The sequence below is a fragment of the Manduca sexta genome, chromosome 25 (assembly GCF_014839805.1).
Source record: "Manduca sexta isolate Smith_Timp_Sample1 chromosome 25, JHU_Msex_v1.0, whole genome shotgun sequence".
NCBI classification, from domain to species: domain Eukaryota; kingdom Metazoa; phylum Arthropoda; class Insecta; order Lepidoptera; family Sphingidae; genus Manduca; species Manduca sexta.
In genome coordinates, this window is record NC_051139.1 from 16,901,569 (window position 1) to 16,918,803 (window position 17,235).

General features: G+C 35.9%; 1 protein-coding gene across 1 annotated transcript in view; it reads right to left on the reverse strand.

Moving 5' to 3' along the window:
* Nucleotides 1–11,053, reverse strand: part of LOC115448703 (Down syndrome cell adhesion molecule-like protein Dscam2) — a 77,955-nt gene extending 66,902 nt beyond the window's left edge. The window contains exons 1-4 of the mRNA XM_037442878.1: nt 10,791–11,053; nt 10,365–10,523; nt 8,918–9,067; nt 8,106–8,226 (exon numbers count right to left, since the gene is read on the reverse strand). Coding sequence (XP_037298775.1) covers nt 8,106–8,226; nt 8,918–9,067; nt 10,365–10,449 — 356 coding nt within the window. The 5' untranslated portion in view covers nt 10,450–10,523; nt 10,791–11,053. The remainder of the gene's footprint in view (nt 1–8,105; nt 8,227–8,917; nt 9,068–10,364; nt 10,524–10,790) is intronic.
* Between the last annotated feature and the right edge of the window lie 6,182 nt (nt 11,054–17,235).

Sequence of the window (17,235 nt, forward strand, 5' to 3'; positions counted from 1 at the left end):
GTTTTACATGACGCTGCACTGCACTTATTGTCTTTGGCGAGCGCTATGTAATTATGCAGTTAATTGAAGTTCAAAGCACTAGCTATTGACTGGCGCTTCCTTTTATGTATAGTACCAGGCGAGCGGCTTTGTTCGTCTTTTCCATATTAGATACATCTATGACTTGATCGCATGATGTTAGAAGTAAAATCGCTAGTGCTAGCTAGGAACTGAAGTTCCGAACCTACCACTATAAAACCTTTCTTTACATTTTAGTGCATCACTGATGACTTATCATAATTCAGTTAAACAACATCCCTAAATCATTTAAGACAAGTCTCAAAATCCTCAAACCACAAGTCCCGCTTAGAGCCCATTAACGTACCTTAAACGTAAACGCAACGCTAACATCATTACGTTACGTTTTAGTAAAGACGCGTTAGGTTTACGAGCGAGTGGGGATCATCCGGCATGTCGCGCGGTCACACCACATAAATTTCCTTTTATGGACAGGACCGCACTTTAGATTCAAATTGTGGGCTTTTGTCCCACGTGTCGTTCACAACAGAGGATGTTGTGGGAAAATTAGGTCATGTGACAAAAGGTTTTTAAAGTAAAAGTAAATTTTCATTAATATTTCGTAAATGAAGACCCATGCCTTATGCTCAAAATTTGACAGTGGTGGGAATTGTTATCTAGAATAAAAAAGTAGTAAAGCTTGCGAATTTATTACTATGGACAAACTTTGGAACCGACTCAAAATGATTTAATTAAAATTAATGAAACTCGTGTACAGATATTTAGAATTAGCTGAGCATCACAAAATTTATCGCTGTGTATGAAAAGACAAACTGCTTAAGCGGCATATATGTACAATGTACATGTCTCTTTTCTGTCATATGTTTATAGGCGGAACGAAATAACAGCTATTCCTGTTCAAATATCAAGGCACAGATAAAAAATACAATCACCATTAAAGTAAGTAAATGTATGCAATTATCGATATTACAGTTGAAAACGAATCAAATATCAGGTAGTTACAGGTATCAGATATCAGATAGTTACGCAAAGCACACTTGCGTACCTCGATGCTCGATTTACAACTAACTGTCTTAAGGCGATACCTCAAGGTCCATTTTCATACATTTTGTTTCACCTTTAATCTGGGTAACTAAACAAGTATTGGCAAGTAAAGAATTTAAATTCACGTCTAGTTAGTGATTAGTTCTCGCAGTTGAAAGAAAAACGTAAAAATAATTAATAATCATGGATATTTCGGCCTTTAAAATTTCGTCATATTAAATTTTAAAGGCCGAAATACTTGTTTAGTTACCTTGAGGTATCGCCTTAATATAAACTAAGATATGTACTATGTACCTCCAAGATTTGAAACCGACTCGCCCAAACGAAGTAGTTACTACCCTATATATTTCATTAAATATTAGTATATTAGAATATACGGTAAAGTTACCGTCGCGTTAATTTAACACCGATCAGTAAACATTTCACAAAATCCCAGCGTTACAGCATTCGTTCTCTGGCTAAAAAAGGAAAATCTCGACCAATATAGAATGACGCATGCATCAGTCTTCCTGTCAGTCAGTGTCGAATTCATCTCGCTTAGAAACGTATCGATCTATCGTGCTAGTCGCTAGGTATTAAGCTTCGCTGATATTTCTCGGAATTTTTATTCCATTCTGACAACAGGTGGAATTGACGGTGTATTATAAATAATATAACGGTCCTGAAAGTTCGCTAGAATTACATTAGCTTCTTTTAATTTACTTCGGTTGATGCCAAAACTAGCATTGTCAGTTATAAAAGCAGGATTTTTATTTGTATGAGTTTGTTACCCAGTCAGGAGAAAATATTTTATGTTTTGTATCCTCGGTCCCTTCCACTCTTTAAACAATAGTATATTATAATATAATTAATAATTAATTTGGGAGTACTTTCTAATATACAGCTGTTATATGACCAGAATCAGCATGTAGCCATAATATTCCACAAGGATATAAGCGCAAGAAACAACGTTTTGCAAAGCTAAAGCCAACTGATTTATATCTTTCTAAGGGTATATATGCATCGCCAAGGATCAAATTTTCCTACAGCTTGATGTGTATTTACTTTATTATTACTTAAATAACAATTACGAAACGGGCTAATGGGATGTCAGATTATCCGATATGTTAACAACCACGAGAGTTGTTTGGACCGAACTTGATTTTGATAAAATGTATTAATAATATGATAAAGATTATCTAACAGCTCTATAATATTAGTATTTGCTTCACTACGCCTTTGGTTTGTTTCCATTTTATAATCTTCTTCAAGAGCTCAATACTAAGTAAGATTTGGTTAAGTTTTTGTCTTACCGCACCTTTAATTTTATTTACGAGGTTATATTGAAAACGTATTTGACTAATCTACCAATTTACGTAATTCTTTTCAAATAGATGAATAAAAACATTAAGGTATTAAGTGTTCATATCCTTACTATTAAATCTTTCTACCATTTAATTTTCTCAGTAAGCTCCTCAGTAAGCTATATTGTTATTTTGTAATGACTATAGGGAAAACCGATGATTGCATCAGCCTGAATGTTAAGTTTTCATTTGATCATTTTGACACTATTAGAGATGTTTCATCAGATTCAGATCATTTCTGGTTAACTGTCAATCGGTCTCTTTTTGTGGACAAAAACCCTTTTGCCTTTATGGATGCAGCTCTCTGGCATCAGGTAAAGCTATTAAATACTAAGGCATTTCAAAGAAAAATATGTCTATTGAGATCAAATTCGCATGAAAATGATACTTGAGACACTATTAGGGTCCAAACATAAACCATAAATATTGAGCACAAATTCCAGTCCCGCACAGGTCAAATATATTTGAAATCGAGTAACTACAAACAGGCCGTCGTGTGTCAATCAAACCTTGGACCCGGTTTCACACAGCAGGTATACTTTATCAGACTAACGAGGAAAACTAATTAAACTTGAAGCTAATCGATTTAACTTGTAATTGGAACTATAAGATCACAACCCTCCGTTCATTACCATCTCCTAATTTAACACACATGTATTTATGTATTTTGGAGACGACTTTGTGGGCCGCATTAAGGTTTTTTCCCAAACACTCGCTCCCACATTTCACGGTCTCTAACTACACTCGGGGGCCACATTCGGCCTGCCTTAACGCACTTATATTAGCTCCATTAAACAGGGTCGTATTTGGTCGACTTTGGGGGATAATTGATGTAAATAATTGATTGTAAATGTAGTTAGGCTTGGTTATTGTTGGGTAAGATTAGTTTCTTTGTCTTAGGGATATTGTTTGTACCTTCATAAATCTGAAAGGCGATAGTTTGTGTATTTATAACAAAGGTTCTTTTTTGGCACGGTAGTTACTTTACTCTTTCTGGTATTAGGTTTAAGAACTTCGAAATGTTATATGTGGTAGGTCTCTCGTATAACGTATTCAAGAATCTGAGAAGTCGGTTCTATTTGTAACAAAGTAGTGAGCAAACAAAATATTCAGATTTGAAGGACATTGGTACTAGTATTATTTATCGAGCATTTGATTCGCATGATCTAACGTCACAGGATGTCAGAGTGACAAGCGCAGTAATGTGCCATGCAATTTTGTAATTTAACAATTCTGCCACTATTGACTATAGAAAGGATGGCGTTAGTGTCAGGCGAGTAATCTATTAGTTTCTCTTGTTCTGCTGCTACTGACTAGGAGATAGCATAGTGTTTATTACACATACGTACATACAGAAAACACCTTTTATCTCTGAAGGAGTAGACAGAAGTGCATTCACTTCTCACCGTATTTATTCCGTTCCATGATACGAGAGAGTGAGCCCATGTCGGGAAAAAATCCATATTCCGGGATGATACTCAGCACAAAAACTAATATCAATTTAATACTTATTATGATTATCGGATTATGCCTTACTCTGGGGCATTTTTTTCACCCGCTCCGTTTGGAGTACGTCTCTGGCTCTCGGATACTATCCAATTAGACCAACATCCTTCTAGATAAAACGGAATGAATGAGTTAGTGGTAAGGTTGCTGCTATCTTCAGATCCCGAGGGAGCTGGACGCTCATTGTTCACAGGTTCATTGTAAGGGTAGGAGAGTTATACATAAATGAGATGCCGTAGTGGAATTTTCTAGACTGGTGTTGGCACACTTTTTTACTTTATAAAAGGCCCTTAATGTCTAGCAATTCTCATTTTTGGTCACAAACGTAATGCTTAAATTATCATGCCTGCTTGTCATTTAAAAGCAGAGTTTTATGTCCTTAATCAAACAAGTCGATCTCTGGTTTATTGGCTAAGCATTTCATTATCTTTGAAGGCTTGAAGTTTTATGATTTTACTTTCACGTTTTTATACAAGTCTTCAAGGATTTTAATTAAACCTGATTCATGAAATATGCATAACAAAGGCGGTTACTTTATTTCTTTATGTTTAGCATTTAATTTTAATTGCTAGATTTAGTACTCGATTTTGGGATCTGTATGACATCATAAACATTCGTACGGTAATAATGAGTGATAATTAAGTCATTTCGTATTGTATTGTTAGTTTTATGAGAATAATAGTGTAAACTGAATGGGTATGGATTAGATTACCAAAATCGAACCAACTTAAATTTAAAGCTAGTTAATCGAAATTGAGAAACACAGCAAATTGCACAAATGTATTTTATACTGAGAAAGTGCTTTGACTTGGGCGAACCCATGAGCCAAACATAATTATGTATAAGTCAAGACACTGTGAGCTCATTTTGCGTAGATCGGACCGTCAACAGCTAAAAAATAAAAAGTAAATTGTATAACTGTAAAATGTAGGTAGGTACTTTGACTTGCGGATGACTAACACCTCAGTCTGCCCCGTGACCATGAAGGTCTTCGAAACGTCGGCAGAAAGTAATAATATAAATAACCGCGATAAATCCGTAAATAGTTTTACGTCAATATACTTATATAAGTCGTTTTAACATATCCACAAAACATACAACCCTAGTTCATATTAAAACCCATTCCACAAACCATATTATCAGACACCCGACTAGATCCAATGTTCCTGGAACGTCGTTCCCGCGAGAATATGCAATGAAGTTCCTTAAGGAAATGTGGCCGCGGCTTACGGTGTACCCAGCTCCGACTTTGCTTGTTTAGTTTAGTAGCGACATCTTTTATTTGTTCCGCGTAACTGTAATCATTGTGTGAGCACTAGGTTTTGCTTCGACTACGTCCGCATGAAAGATGTGTTATTTACACGAATTTATATTTTATATTAAGTAAAATTTATTTTTTAATCCCCTAAGGCCATAGCTTCAACATAAAGACAATTTTTCGGAAAGAAAGCATCATATTTTTAGTCCGAAATACACTCACACACTATATTCACACTAAACAACAAAATGATAAAAACAATAAAAAAAAACGAAACCGGGATTCTTGGCGAAAACATCTGTTATTCATAAATGATTGTGGCGCAATGTTAGCAGATATTAAAACGAATATATGGTCTCATTTAGTAACGTAATGTCGAAATGACTTTTAATCCTGTAATTCATTGTTTATAACTACTAAAATTAATTGTGTTTTACCAAAACTACATTGAGCCTACGTTTGAGCCACACAACGCATATCACCCTACAAAATGTCTTCACTAGAGGGCAGACATGTCAGAGCTAACATAGTTAGTTATTATAAGTTTAATATCGTCGGATCCACCGGCGGCGGTCTCTTTGATGCATGAAAGGCACTAATATTGTTAGTACATGAACCGCCGGTCGGATAAAAGTAATTTATGAAGAGCAAGTTTCTTAATGTGGTTAACAATTTATTTTATCGCTAAGTTCATGCTGTCATCCCGGGAAGGGTAAGTAGAAGCGTAACTAGCGCACCCGTGGTCGCTTAGTTTATTGACATAATAGAACATGCAATGAGCCTATCGGCATTTTAGGGAAGCATGTTCCAATATTTGCCGACATATAGCTTAGCTACGCTATTGATAGAGCAGTGAGCCAATCTTGTTGTATAGGTATTATGATGTACACATTATAATAGTTTTTATCTGTGTTAGTCGTATAATGAATTCAATTTTAATGAAACAATTATTGATATATTTAATTTGGAGTCCTATCAAGATCTTGAAATAATCAATGTAACCTATTCTAGTTTTCTTAGCGGGCACGGAAAAGTGACTCCACTGGACGTGATGGTAGGTGGGGGCCAAAAGAATGTCGAATGACGAGAGTTGATTACCCTTTGGCAATCGACATAATTGTGCCGGCCTGTTGGGACCGAGTATATACAGGCTGATCCCGGAACGCGACACATTTACGTGGACCACTATGGCGGGTTTTAACACCTTGTGTACGGTGGCCACAGCCTGGGCGAATATAAAATATATCCTACCACCAGCGATGCGAAGTGCTTGGTAATGGCAGACACACACTCACACATGTGCCTAAGCAACTCTATGCATAAGAAAACTCAAACGCATGAATAGGTGTAATTTATGAAATCCATCTATTAGTCTGGGTTATAAATATATTTTGTCACATTATCATTACAAATTTATAATAAATTGATATTGCCCCATTTGGTTATATTTTCGCTTAAAAACTGGAACATGTTTTATCTCAATGGGACATTAGGGAGCTTCATAAAATAAAATGCTTCACAAGATTTATATGTAGGCGAGGGTACAGGGGATACAGGACTATATGACTTTAGCAATACGAGATATATTTATTTATTTTACATAATTATAGTCAGTCGCAGTCAAACATATGGCATAGTCCAACAAAATTAATTGTGAAATTTTAAATAATTCACACGCAAATACCAACTTTAGCTTTTTTTTTATTGCCTTAGTAGACAAACGCCAAGCAGCGTCTGCCGCCGAAGGACTTTTCAATGTCATAGGTACAGCAAAGCCGTTGTCTACCGGGAGGCGAACACTCTTTTTAAGCCTCGTTTAAAGGACAAGTCATAGTACTCGACGAACCGGTGCAGGGAGTTCATTTCAAAGTAAAATAATATATCATTTGTAGACATAAACAGAGCCATTTGTCAGTATAGCTAAAATTATTTACCTTTCTACTCGATTGGCTCCGAACCTAACGAGCGGCCGTTTGCGAATGTTGTTACAAATCAGTTCGATATAAAATTTGTTCACAATTTAACGTTTCGAAGGTATTTCTACCTTCATGACTGTTCCTTCGAGTTCAAGAAATAAGTTTTCAAAGGCTAAATGCCTTGTTGTTTAGCGATCGTGAAAAAGGTATAGCAGGGAATCTACTAAATTATTTTTGTAATCATTTGCGGAGTTCCCAGCAGTTGTGCGCGATATATCGAAGTACCTACCATACGCCCCAGTTTGTCCACTAGACCATTATGATCACCTTGAAGATGAAATATTAATCTACCTCCTATTAGTTTTAAGTAACAATAATAATATATAAGATATAATTTTGAACCCTAATAAAATGACTTACTATGTTGTTAAAATGAAACCTTTTGTTAATAACAGTGTAGTGCAATAAATTAAACTGGACCAAGGAATAATGGAACGAGACGAGAGGTTGGTTAGCAATAGCTTTAGTATATCGGACACAAATAATAGATGGCGTTAGTGTCACAAACGAGTTGGAGTGCGTTTGTGAGGTAGCAAGCGATCCCCTTTGTTTGGTATAGTGTTCCCTGAATTGTTTCGAAAATGGAGTATGAATTGTGTCTGAAGATGCATAGTTTAAGTTTCAATTAAATTGGAAACTGAGATGGAAATATTCAATTTCATGATATATATAAAGTAGTGTGCGCGTGTGTATTGACTATTGTACAATGTATATTACGAACTTTATGACAGATTTGTAAATTCTCAGTTGGTTTGTTTGTATTCGCTACGAATATTGTACATCTTGTGGGAGTATTTGTTGGGAAACAAGCGCCATTATGTCAGACGATATGCAAAATAAGAGTTGAATATTAAATGGATGCTAAGAAGAAACTCTGTAATTTTTTCTTCGTATTTTTCAATTCTGTTTACATAGAATAGTCATATATTGTCGAAGGATTAGCAGAGACTATGTACTCACGTGATGGTGGCGGGCGGGTTGGCGTGCACCAGACAGGGCAGCACCACATCGCCGCCGCGGCGCACGCTGGCGTCCCACTGCACATGCGAGATGGCCCGGGGAGCGGACGCCACACTCATCGCTGCAACAAATTGATTGATGAGTCTCCCCTTTATATAATGGCCTTGTCCTAGTTCCCGCTGTGCGTCTTCTTATTTACGAGATCCTGTTTGCTCAAGGCGCAATTTGTTAGTATATCTATTGAGGTATATTCGTTTGATTTGTTAGTTATACGTTCCGATTTTTCTTTTCCTAAGTAGGTGTTACTTACAGCTTTAACCTTGTGATAGACCATTATTAATACAGAACATTGTGTATCTTAAGCCAAACCTGTTATGTCTTACAAACATCCAAGTCCAACAATATTTTGGAGCTGGGTCGATTGCCTCCATTAATAAGGTATAATTAAACATCTCTTGCTAATCGGCACTATGTAAATGCAACTTTATTTACCAATTAGGTGCAAATGAGTTTTTTTTTAGATTCCCGTATCAAATAAAACGCCTAAACATTATAAAAAAATAGTGTTCTTACTAAGATGTGACCTTTCCTGGTGGTAGGATCCGAGCGGATACCGACCATCGCACACAAGGTACAAAACCTACCATAATGGCTCACGTAAGTTGCTTTCCGAGATTAGCCTGTTTTAAATAGGCCGGCATAATTCATCAATCGACTTTCCGACCTTATTCTATTTACCACCAGGTGCAGTGGGGTGACTGCCGTGTTTATATAAAAAAGTGAAATTCAGTAAAGTTATTGTTGATACTGACGAGCAACGTCGATGTTGACCGGCGTGCTGCGGCGGCGCTCGCCGGTGAGCGCGTCCAGCACGGAGCAGGAGTACTGCGCACGCGTGTCGTCGGCTCGGACGGCTCGCACCACCAGCCGCCAGCCGTCGTCGACCAAGAGTGTGGCTCCGGCTACAATCACACGACCGAATTAGTATGCACAGATACCCACATAAGTAGTTGATAAATTCAAAAGTTTAAATCTTCTATACACCTTTGTGCTTTTATCATCTTATTTTCTACGTCAAAATGTTTCAATTGAACTTAACATGTATAGCCGATTTGATGTTTTGAATATATGCAATTACACTCCTTAAACAATTGTCTTTGCTTGGCTGTAGCGTGTAGGATACAAAAAAGTATTAAAATAGTTTCTTTTACGCAGTGTGTCCTGGTTTTAATGTAAGAAAAGCGGGTACTTTGCTTCTTATTTTTTTTTCGTATCCAAAAAATATCGTTTGTCATCTTTCACTGACATATTCTTCATTTCAGAATAATGATTGGCATTAATAACTAAAATTCAAATTTGGTGACAAATATTAACCATTAGTCTAAGTATTCCTAATCTATTACTTAAATGAATGTATTGCCATCAAAATCTGTAAATCCTCGCAAATTGTCAGTAAACTACCGCCAAGCAAGATTGAGAAACCAATTCAATTATCTAACGTTTGTAATATTAAAATTTACAAACATAAATTTTGTTTCTGGTTAGTTGTAAATAACCTACACTGTTAATTTATTGTTCTTATACCAAGCATGCGCGTTCTTCGAACGAGCTCTTGAATAAGTAATTTCTAAAGTTTAGAGACTGGGTACGAAATAAAGAAAGTTTACCAAGAAAATGTTAACAAACATCTGAAGTGCTTGAGTCACATAATTTTATCGAAAACAGGAACAGCTCGACCGGATGGCGCAAATTACTGAACACCGACGGTGAGTAAATTATTGCATTTTATGCGGCTATTGTGATTACTAAATGTCTAAATAGTTTCACCCTGCTACTTAATACGTCAACAAAGTACTCATAAATAACTTGTTTGTCTCCTCTAAGTCTATTCTTCTATACATTCAAGTGCAGTTCTATCTTAAATATCAACCCACTAGTCACTGTCTAGATGCTGTAGTGACATTGGGATATAGCGTTATTTACTTATAACGTCTTCTATTTAATATCGAGTGAACTTCGGCGTAGAATTAGTAACTAGAAGACCACGTACTATAAATAAACTAGATATCCATCATCAATATTGAAAAACACCACATATCGTCGATGCTGAATCGCGGTAGTAAAGTTTGGGAGGCGCTCAGAATATATTATATATAGCACTCTAAATATCAACCAGCACGATACGTCAGGTACAATATCCGCCTAACTGAACGCAAACAACTGTCCGTTTACTGTTGGTGTACCTAAAAATGTACTTACAAAGATGCTCAGCGGCCGGCAGCACAGCGTCGTCCCGGTACCAGGCCGCGACTGACGCGTGTTCCCTCAGAGCTGCTGGCGCCATGCACGACAGCAGAGCAGGCCCGCCTGCCTCCGCTGGGGTCGAAGTCACGTGCACCTGCCACTCTTGCCATACCACTGCGAACAAGGGGTGATGGTTAGAAAATGATACTAACAGCTGATGATGTTAATTATCCCATTTATCCTCAACCAGCAAAAGGTAAGGAATTGCCCTATCTCCAATGTGAAGCAGGCCGTCATAATTGTGTCAACTATCGAGGGTGAATCGTTTCTCTTCAGTCTTCACTTACCATCAGGTATGATGGGGTAAGGTTCCCGTATCGATACAAAAAAACAAATACCATGTACAAAATCATGTACAAAATGGAAACTCGACATACATACAATTTTGATCTAAACACGTCTACAATTTCATCAGCATACGTCGCGTTCTTCACGACAAACATGTGATGTCCACTGTCCAGAAAACAAATCCTTCGTTAGAGGTCCTTAAATAAATAAATAAATCAAGTTATCCAATTTCTATAGGCATAATGCACTTCTATAATTCACACGCTTAGTAAGTCTAAATAAAAAATCACAAGTCGCCAATATAGTGTACGTGAGTTAAACACAGCGGTCGATTGCTAACTGACTTATTAATTGAAACATCCTACCCTCATAATTACAATATTGTAAACCGACTTATACAGTACAGGCAGTAGGTCACAATAACATACTAGTTTATCTCCTATTAAACACATTATAACATTTTAACTTTCACAAAAATCAGACGTAAATCCCCAAAGTCAAGTAGAACAAAAACCTTTTAGCTTTTTAAAAATTAACGAAAGTATCAGAATACCCTTGGGCCTGAGCCCGGTTGGTAATACTACCCACATGTTTTTAAGATCCGCAGCATCGCCTCGGGCTACATCCGGAACATTTCGTCCTTTTAAATAACAACGTATCAGATCGATTGATATAACAAATGGAATTTGTTTAGTGTGTACGATACGATGGCAATACGATTTATCGTATCAGATTTGTAGTATATTGTACGCAATATGCTTATGTAATACGTTTGTATATTAAGTACCGTAGGAAGGTTTTTTATGGTCCCGAATATCAAAGTGAAAGAGTGGTTCGCTTGATTGTAAGCAACGACTGCTCAAAAGGAGTAACTAAATCACCTAAACCTTGAACAAGCGTAGTATATATTCCACAAATACATTTGTTAGAGATATATTTTTTAATCAATTAATAGAATAAGCAATAAACTAAAAGCCACAGATAGCTTGAAGAGAGTACAAAGAACAGTATTCAATTACGTAACCAAATACCAATAAGAAAAGAAAATATTAATTCGTTTGTAATTTCATTAAAAGATAAAGAGAAATATAGAAGGATTCAATAAGCGATCACTCTATATAAGTTTTTCTTTACTCACTTTGTTAATTAGTTTAACCGGAAAATCATAAACGTTTTGCTTTTGTATTTTCCTGATTAGTAGAATGGTATGAAAAGTTTATTAGCTGTTTTCTAAAGGATGGGGTATTTATTATTGAAAAGGAAACTCCAGGTTCAATAGGTTATTTATAAATTCTTTATTAAATTATATATCTTTGAAGCGAATTAAATTTATGTAATTGACGGGGCATTGCAAGAATTAAAGAAAAATGTGAAATATTCAGGTACTTCCAAAAACTAGCTTGGTGGTCAATATGCCTAAAGAGTGAAGTCCGTGTTTACTACAGGTACAGTAACACAGCTAATGTCACTGTTAGGTTATCCCTGCCATAAAATGTTGTAGTAATTATTTTTTTTTTGTTGACCAAATAAATAATTGCAAACCCGGTAGTAGCCTTAAAAGTTGTACTTCCTCATTAAGCCGTTAAGACATGAAGATATTAAATATCGACAGAAAATATCGACAAGTGGAAATAAGCCTCGAGTCCGCTTTCAAAATAAAACTTGTCTAACATTTTTGACACAATACAAGACGACATTTTTTATATCTTTTGTGATGGAACCATATCGTTTTTCATTTTTATAATATAACCCCTGTATTTACAAAGATAGGTAGAGTTGTATTTGGTACTTAAGGATCACAACATTTTTATTTTGTAAGCAATGATATTTTCAATAAGCGAGCATAAGACAATAAGCGTGCATAAGAGAGAGAAATCTATGAATGTATAAAACACGCTGGCCTGGCTGCAAGTATATGATAGAGAATTATATTTCCACTTGACTCCATTAAACGAAGTTAAAAACAAATTTACATTGTAAAGTTACATTTGTTTCGAAGCCACTGGTCCGCGAAAAGGAGCGAGTTTAAATCCTCTGTTAAAGAATAAGGATTGTATGATAAATTTCGCATGGAAAATAATTTCGAGCAAAATTATATTTAAACATAATGTTGAGTTGAAGCGGCGATAGCTTAGTTGGGTATGAAACGGACTGCCAAGACGAATGTCCGCAGGTTCAAATCCCAAGGGCACACACCTCTGACTTTTCTAAAAAATCATGTGTGTATTCTTTGTGAATTTATCGTTCGCTTTAACGGTGAAGGAAAACATCGTGAGGAAACCTGCACATCTGAGAAGTTCTCTATAGGAATTTCGAAGGTGTGTGAAGTCTACCAATCCGCACTAGGCCAGAGTGGTGGACTAAGGCCTAATCCCTCTCAGTAGTAGAGGAGGCCCGTGCTCAGAAGTGGGCAAGTATATAATACTGCGCTGATATTATTATTATTATTATATTGAGTATAATTGTATTGCTGGAATCCAGAGTTTATTGGGTTTGCGAAAGCATTCGGCGGCGACATGACGCTGTCAACTGTTGAACACGACTCAAAATGGGGGTGGTCAATATTTAAGGTTTGATCAATCAGCAGAGGGGCGGGACGACGATGCGACGCTGGTGGGACCTAAATTATAACTGTACTATAATACAAAACCGTCGCGCTCGGCGTTCAACTTCACTGAGCGTCGAGCCCCAGCGTCGCGCCGCCGTCCGCTATTTGACCAAAAGCTTTCATTTAAAACCGACAGTTGTTTAAATCGAATAGTCAGTCTACCCTAATTTATTTTCAACTAGCGACCCGCCCCGGCTTCGCGTGGGTGCAATATTTTTCCACCATTTAATGGATGTAATTATACATATAAACCTTCCTCTTGAATCACTCTATCTATTAAAAAAAAACCGCATCAAAATCCGTTGCGTAGTTTTAAAGATTTAAGCATACAAAGGTAGGGACAGAGAAAGCGACTTTGTTTTATACTATGTAGGCTCCTAAAAAGTTATGTTTTAAATTTTTTGCATAAATTAAATTATTATAAGATATGTCGCCGCAGCACTGGTGAATTTCCGGAGCGATAGTGGCGCCATCTATTATTACATCGAGGAAGTATTAGGAAAGGAGGGAGATCGACTGTTGCCAATATAAGGACCGGCCGAACGACGAGAGCTCAGTCTTGTACGAGTGTTGGTTGAGTCTGGTTGGAGTCTTGTACCAGCCTTGTAGCAGTGTAGTAGTCTTGTTTCACGCTCGAACCGAGCACATTGTGTATTCCGCTGGTGTTGCTATGCAGTAAATTGTTATTGAAGTAAAGAAGTGTTTCAATAATTGAATAACTGTCTGGAAAATAAATATAGACCGGTGAAACTTTACCGGTCATGTAAAAAAATAACCAAGTAAACAGTTTCACTCCGACAGATACAATATTCCCTAAAGATACATAAAGGGAAAATAATGAATTAATGTCTTTTCAAATTTTAACCGACATGAACATTTTGAATCTATTTTTCAACACAAGTAAAAATTAACATAGGACCTTTTAATACTGAGCTAGTGAATTGTGAACTATTCTACTGTTGAATATAGTAGAGGATATTATTTGAACACGTCATATTTCGTAGTAATCGAAGTTAAAAACTAACTTATACTGTGGAGCTTATATAATGGTGGAGCTACATCGTGTTTGAGTACGCGTTTGGGGAAGTCAATACGAAACTCTAGAAACAGTTTAGTATTCAAATATAAACAAAGCTGTTCTGTTGTCTTACCTGCTTATTAATGTACCTATTGCTATAATCAGGTACGAATAGTAATTTAGGTGGAATGTGATAAGAGTTACAACATATTTCTTTTTCATTATAATAATTGTTTCCTTTAACACTTGCTAAATTGCATAATTTTAGGGTTGAACATAATCAAACACTTATTTAAGTATCTTACTAAGAATACCCAGTGCATGTCGCATTCAAACCTAGTAGATGTCAATTAAATGATTGTACTGTTAGTTACAATCAATTTTGTATTAATAATAAAAAAATAGTAATATTTTCTAATTCAGCCAGCAAGCTGTTAAGTTCGTATATAAATAATAGGAAAGGATAAAAACTGGCACGTTACACGACTAACGCATTGCTTTATACAATATTGTTATTTTTTGATACTACTAGTTACGCAATGGTGCAATCTCTTGACATGACCGAATCTACATCATATATTCAGACGATACAGCCACTATTCAAGGATCTCTTAGTGAGCCAGCACCATTTTAAATTTTAAGAAATTAACAAAGATAAGGTTTAAGGTTACCTGCCAAATATAGAATCTACATTTATATTTTAACAAATTAACGTAGAAAGATTTAAGATGCCTGCCAAATATAGAATCTACAGAGTCAATTAGAAATCATAATCACCGATACTTAATTTCAACACTAAATCTTCCTAAAAAATGAAAATGGCGAACGTCTAAAATATTCACGGAGAGGGCTCTAATTGAATCCGGAGGCGTCCCTCCCGAACTGAGGGCAGATGAAACTCGCTAAATGGAGACACGAGGTTAGGTCACTCCAGTTATTCACAACTTTATTATGAAATTAATTTCGTGAAATGTATTCTACGAGCGTAAATACTGAATTATATTGGAGTTTACGGACTGGAATAATATTTTGTAGTGAATATAATTACTTCTGGTTTAGTGGTTGTAGATTGGGAAGTACTTCAGATAAAACTTTGATTTCTAATATTATTTGCCTTGAATTGATCGCAGAAGTTGCAAGTAGGCAATGCAGTGGATTTAGTATTTATTATTTTAGACATGACTATACGTTTGTTAGCCTGACAAGGGTTTTACGAACACACCGGTCTTTCTAGTGAGCGTTTAAAACTAGTGACCACGAACGGGTTACGAACGGGAAGGCCACTAGGAGAGGATGGAGACATCGACGATTACGGGAGTCATTTAGTAATTCAATTTTTTATATTCTATTCTAAGCTGTATAAGCCAATTCTGAGCTTGAAGCTATAGAATTTGCTTATACAGCTACCAAATAAAGTGCAGCTCCACTAGACAATTTTCAAGCATCTAAAAATACGTACAAGGCCATTAAGACATTTAGGTTATGTGACTATTGTTAAATATTAGTATAATATTACGTATATCATGAAGCGAGCAGTTTCACCGTCCAATTATTCATTTGTTTAAAAAAGCGAGTTAGTACCTATTAATTGAAGCTAGCAATTCCATAATTTCCAGCATTTACCTCACCAGTCGGAAATGTGCAAATTATTTCATTCAAACGACAACTTATAAATGTATCCATTTAATATAGAACAGCACAAGCCACTAGTTATAGCGACGGTGAGAAAAATGACTATGCTGAAAATTTATAAGACAGAACGAAGAATACGAATTCCTCATTATCTTCAGCTTTTAGAAATCCACTGCTGACCATGATCACCCAAAAATTCAGCCAAATATGAATTAAAAAAAAAAAAAAAATTCTCGCTTGTCGGTCGGTTGGTTTGATTCGAATTGTCGTACCATTTCGATTTTCAGCGTCACCCGTGAGGCAAAGCCAGTTCCAATTATTAAATTACTACCAGCCTGCGACTTTACTTTTTTAGTTAATTATAGTTAATTGAACTAGAAGCTTGGTGAACAAGGAATTGGATTTAGCATGAATTAATATATTTGAAGTAAATTTATATAGAAGCAAGGCGAGGCGAGCAAGTTGCTTGCCTGATGTTAAGTTACTCCCAGAATTTTTAATCAAAAACTGCATATGGTTTTTTCGATAATATTATTTCTGGTGATATGGGTATTATTTTTACTGGTGGTAAGTCTCTTATATGCGAGAATTTGTTCTGGGAGTTTGTTCCGGTTTGAAGAACATTGTAGCCAGTGTAACTACTGGATATAATGAAACTTAACATCTCATGTCTCAGGATGTCGAGTGCAGTGGAGTTCCAAACAATATTTTGTAATTCAAGGTGTTGGATGGTGTTTCTATTGTTTATGAGCGGTCGTATCGCTTACCATCAGGCGAACGGTAAGCACGTGTCGTCATTCAAATCAATAAAAAAAATAAGAATGATCTCAATGGGAAGTGTCAGTAAAAGGTAATGAATGAGAGACGACGGCGAAAATAATTATTTAAAAATATTGAAATATGAATTTAATTTAAAATTTTAATAACTGACACTTACAATATTTTGACCTAAAGGTTGTAGTAAAATATTACTAGGTACTTATATTATACTTAAAGCACAAAGAAACACATTATTTCTTTAACTTTTTATTTTTTAGTTGTAACTAAAATGATTTCGAATAGCGATCCAACATTTCTATATTCTCCATATACGTATTACGTTGAAATTGTAAACAATTTAGTATTAAGTAGCAAAAAAGTTCCTATCAAATTGAATTACTGTTACTACTCTGTATAAATACTGTATAAAATGTATCTTATATAAACACAAGAGACACCAACAGGAGTACAACATATTTGAGTGATAATGCTGACAATGCTACGGCGCAGCCAGACTTTAA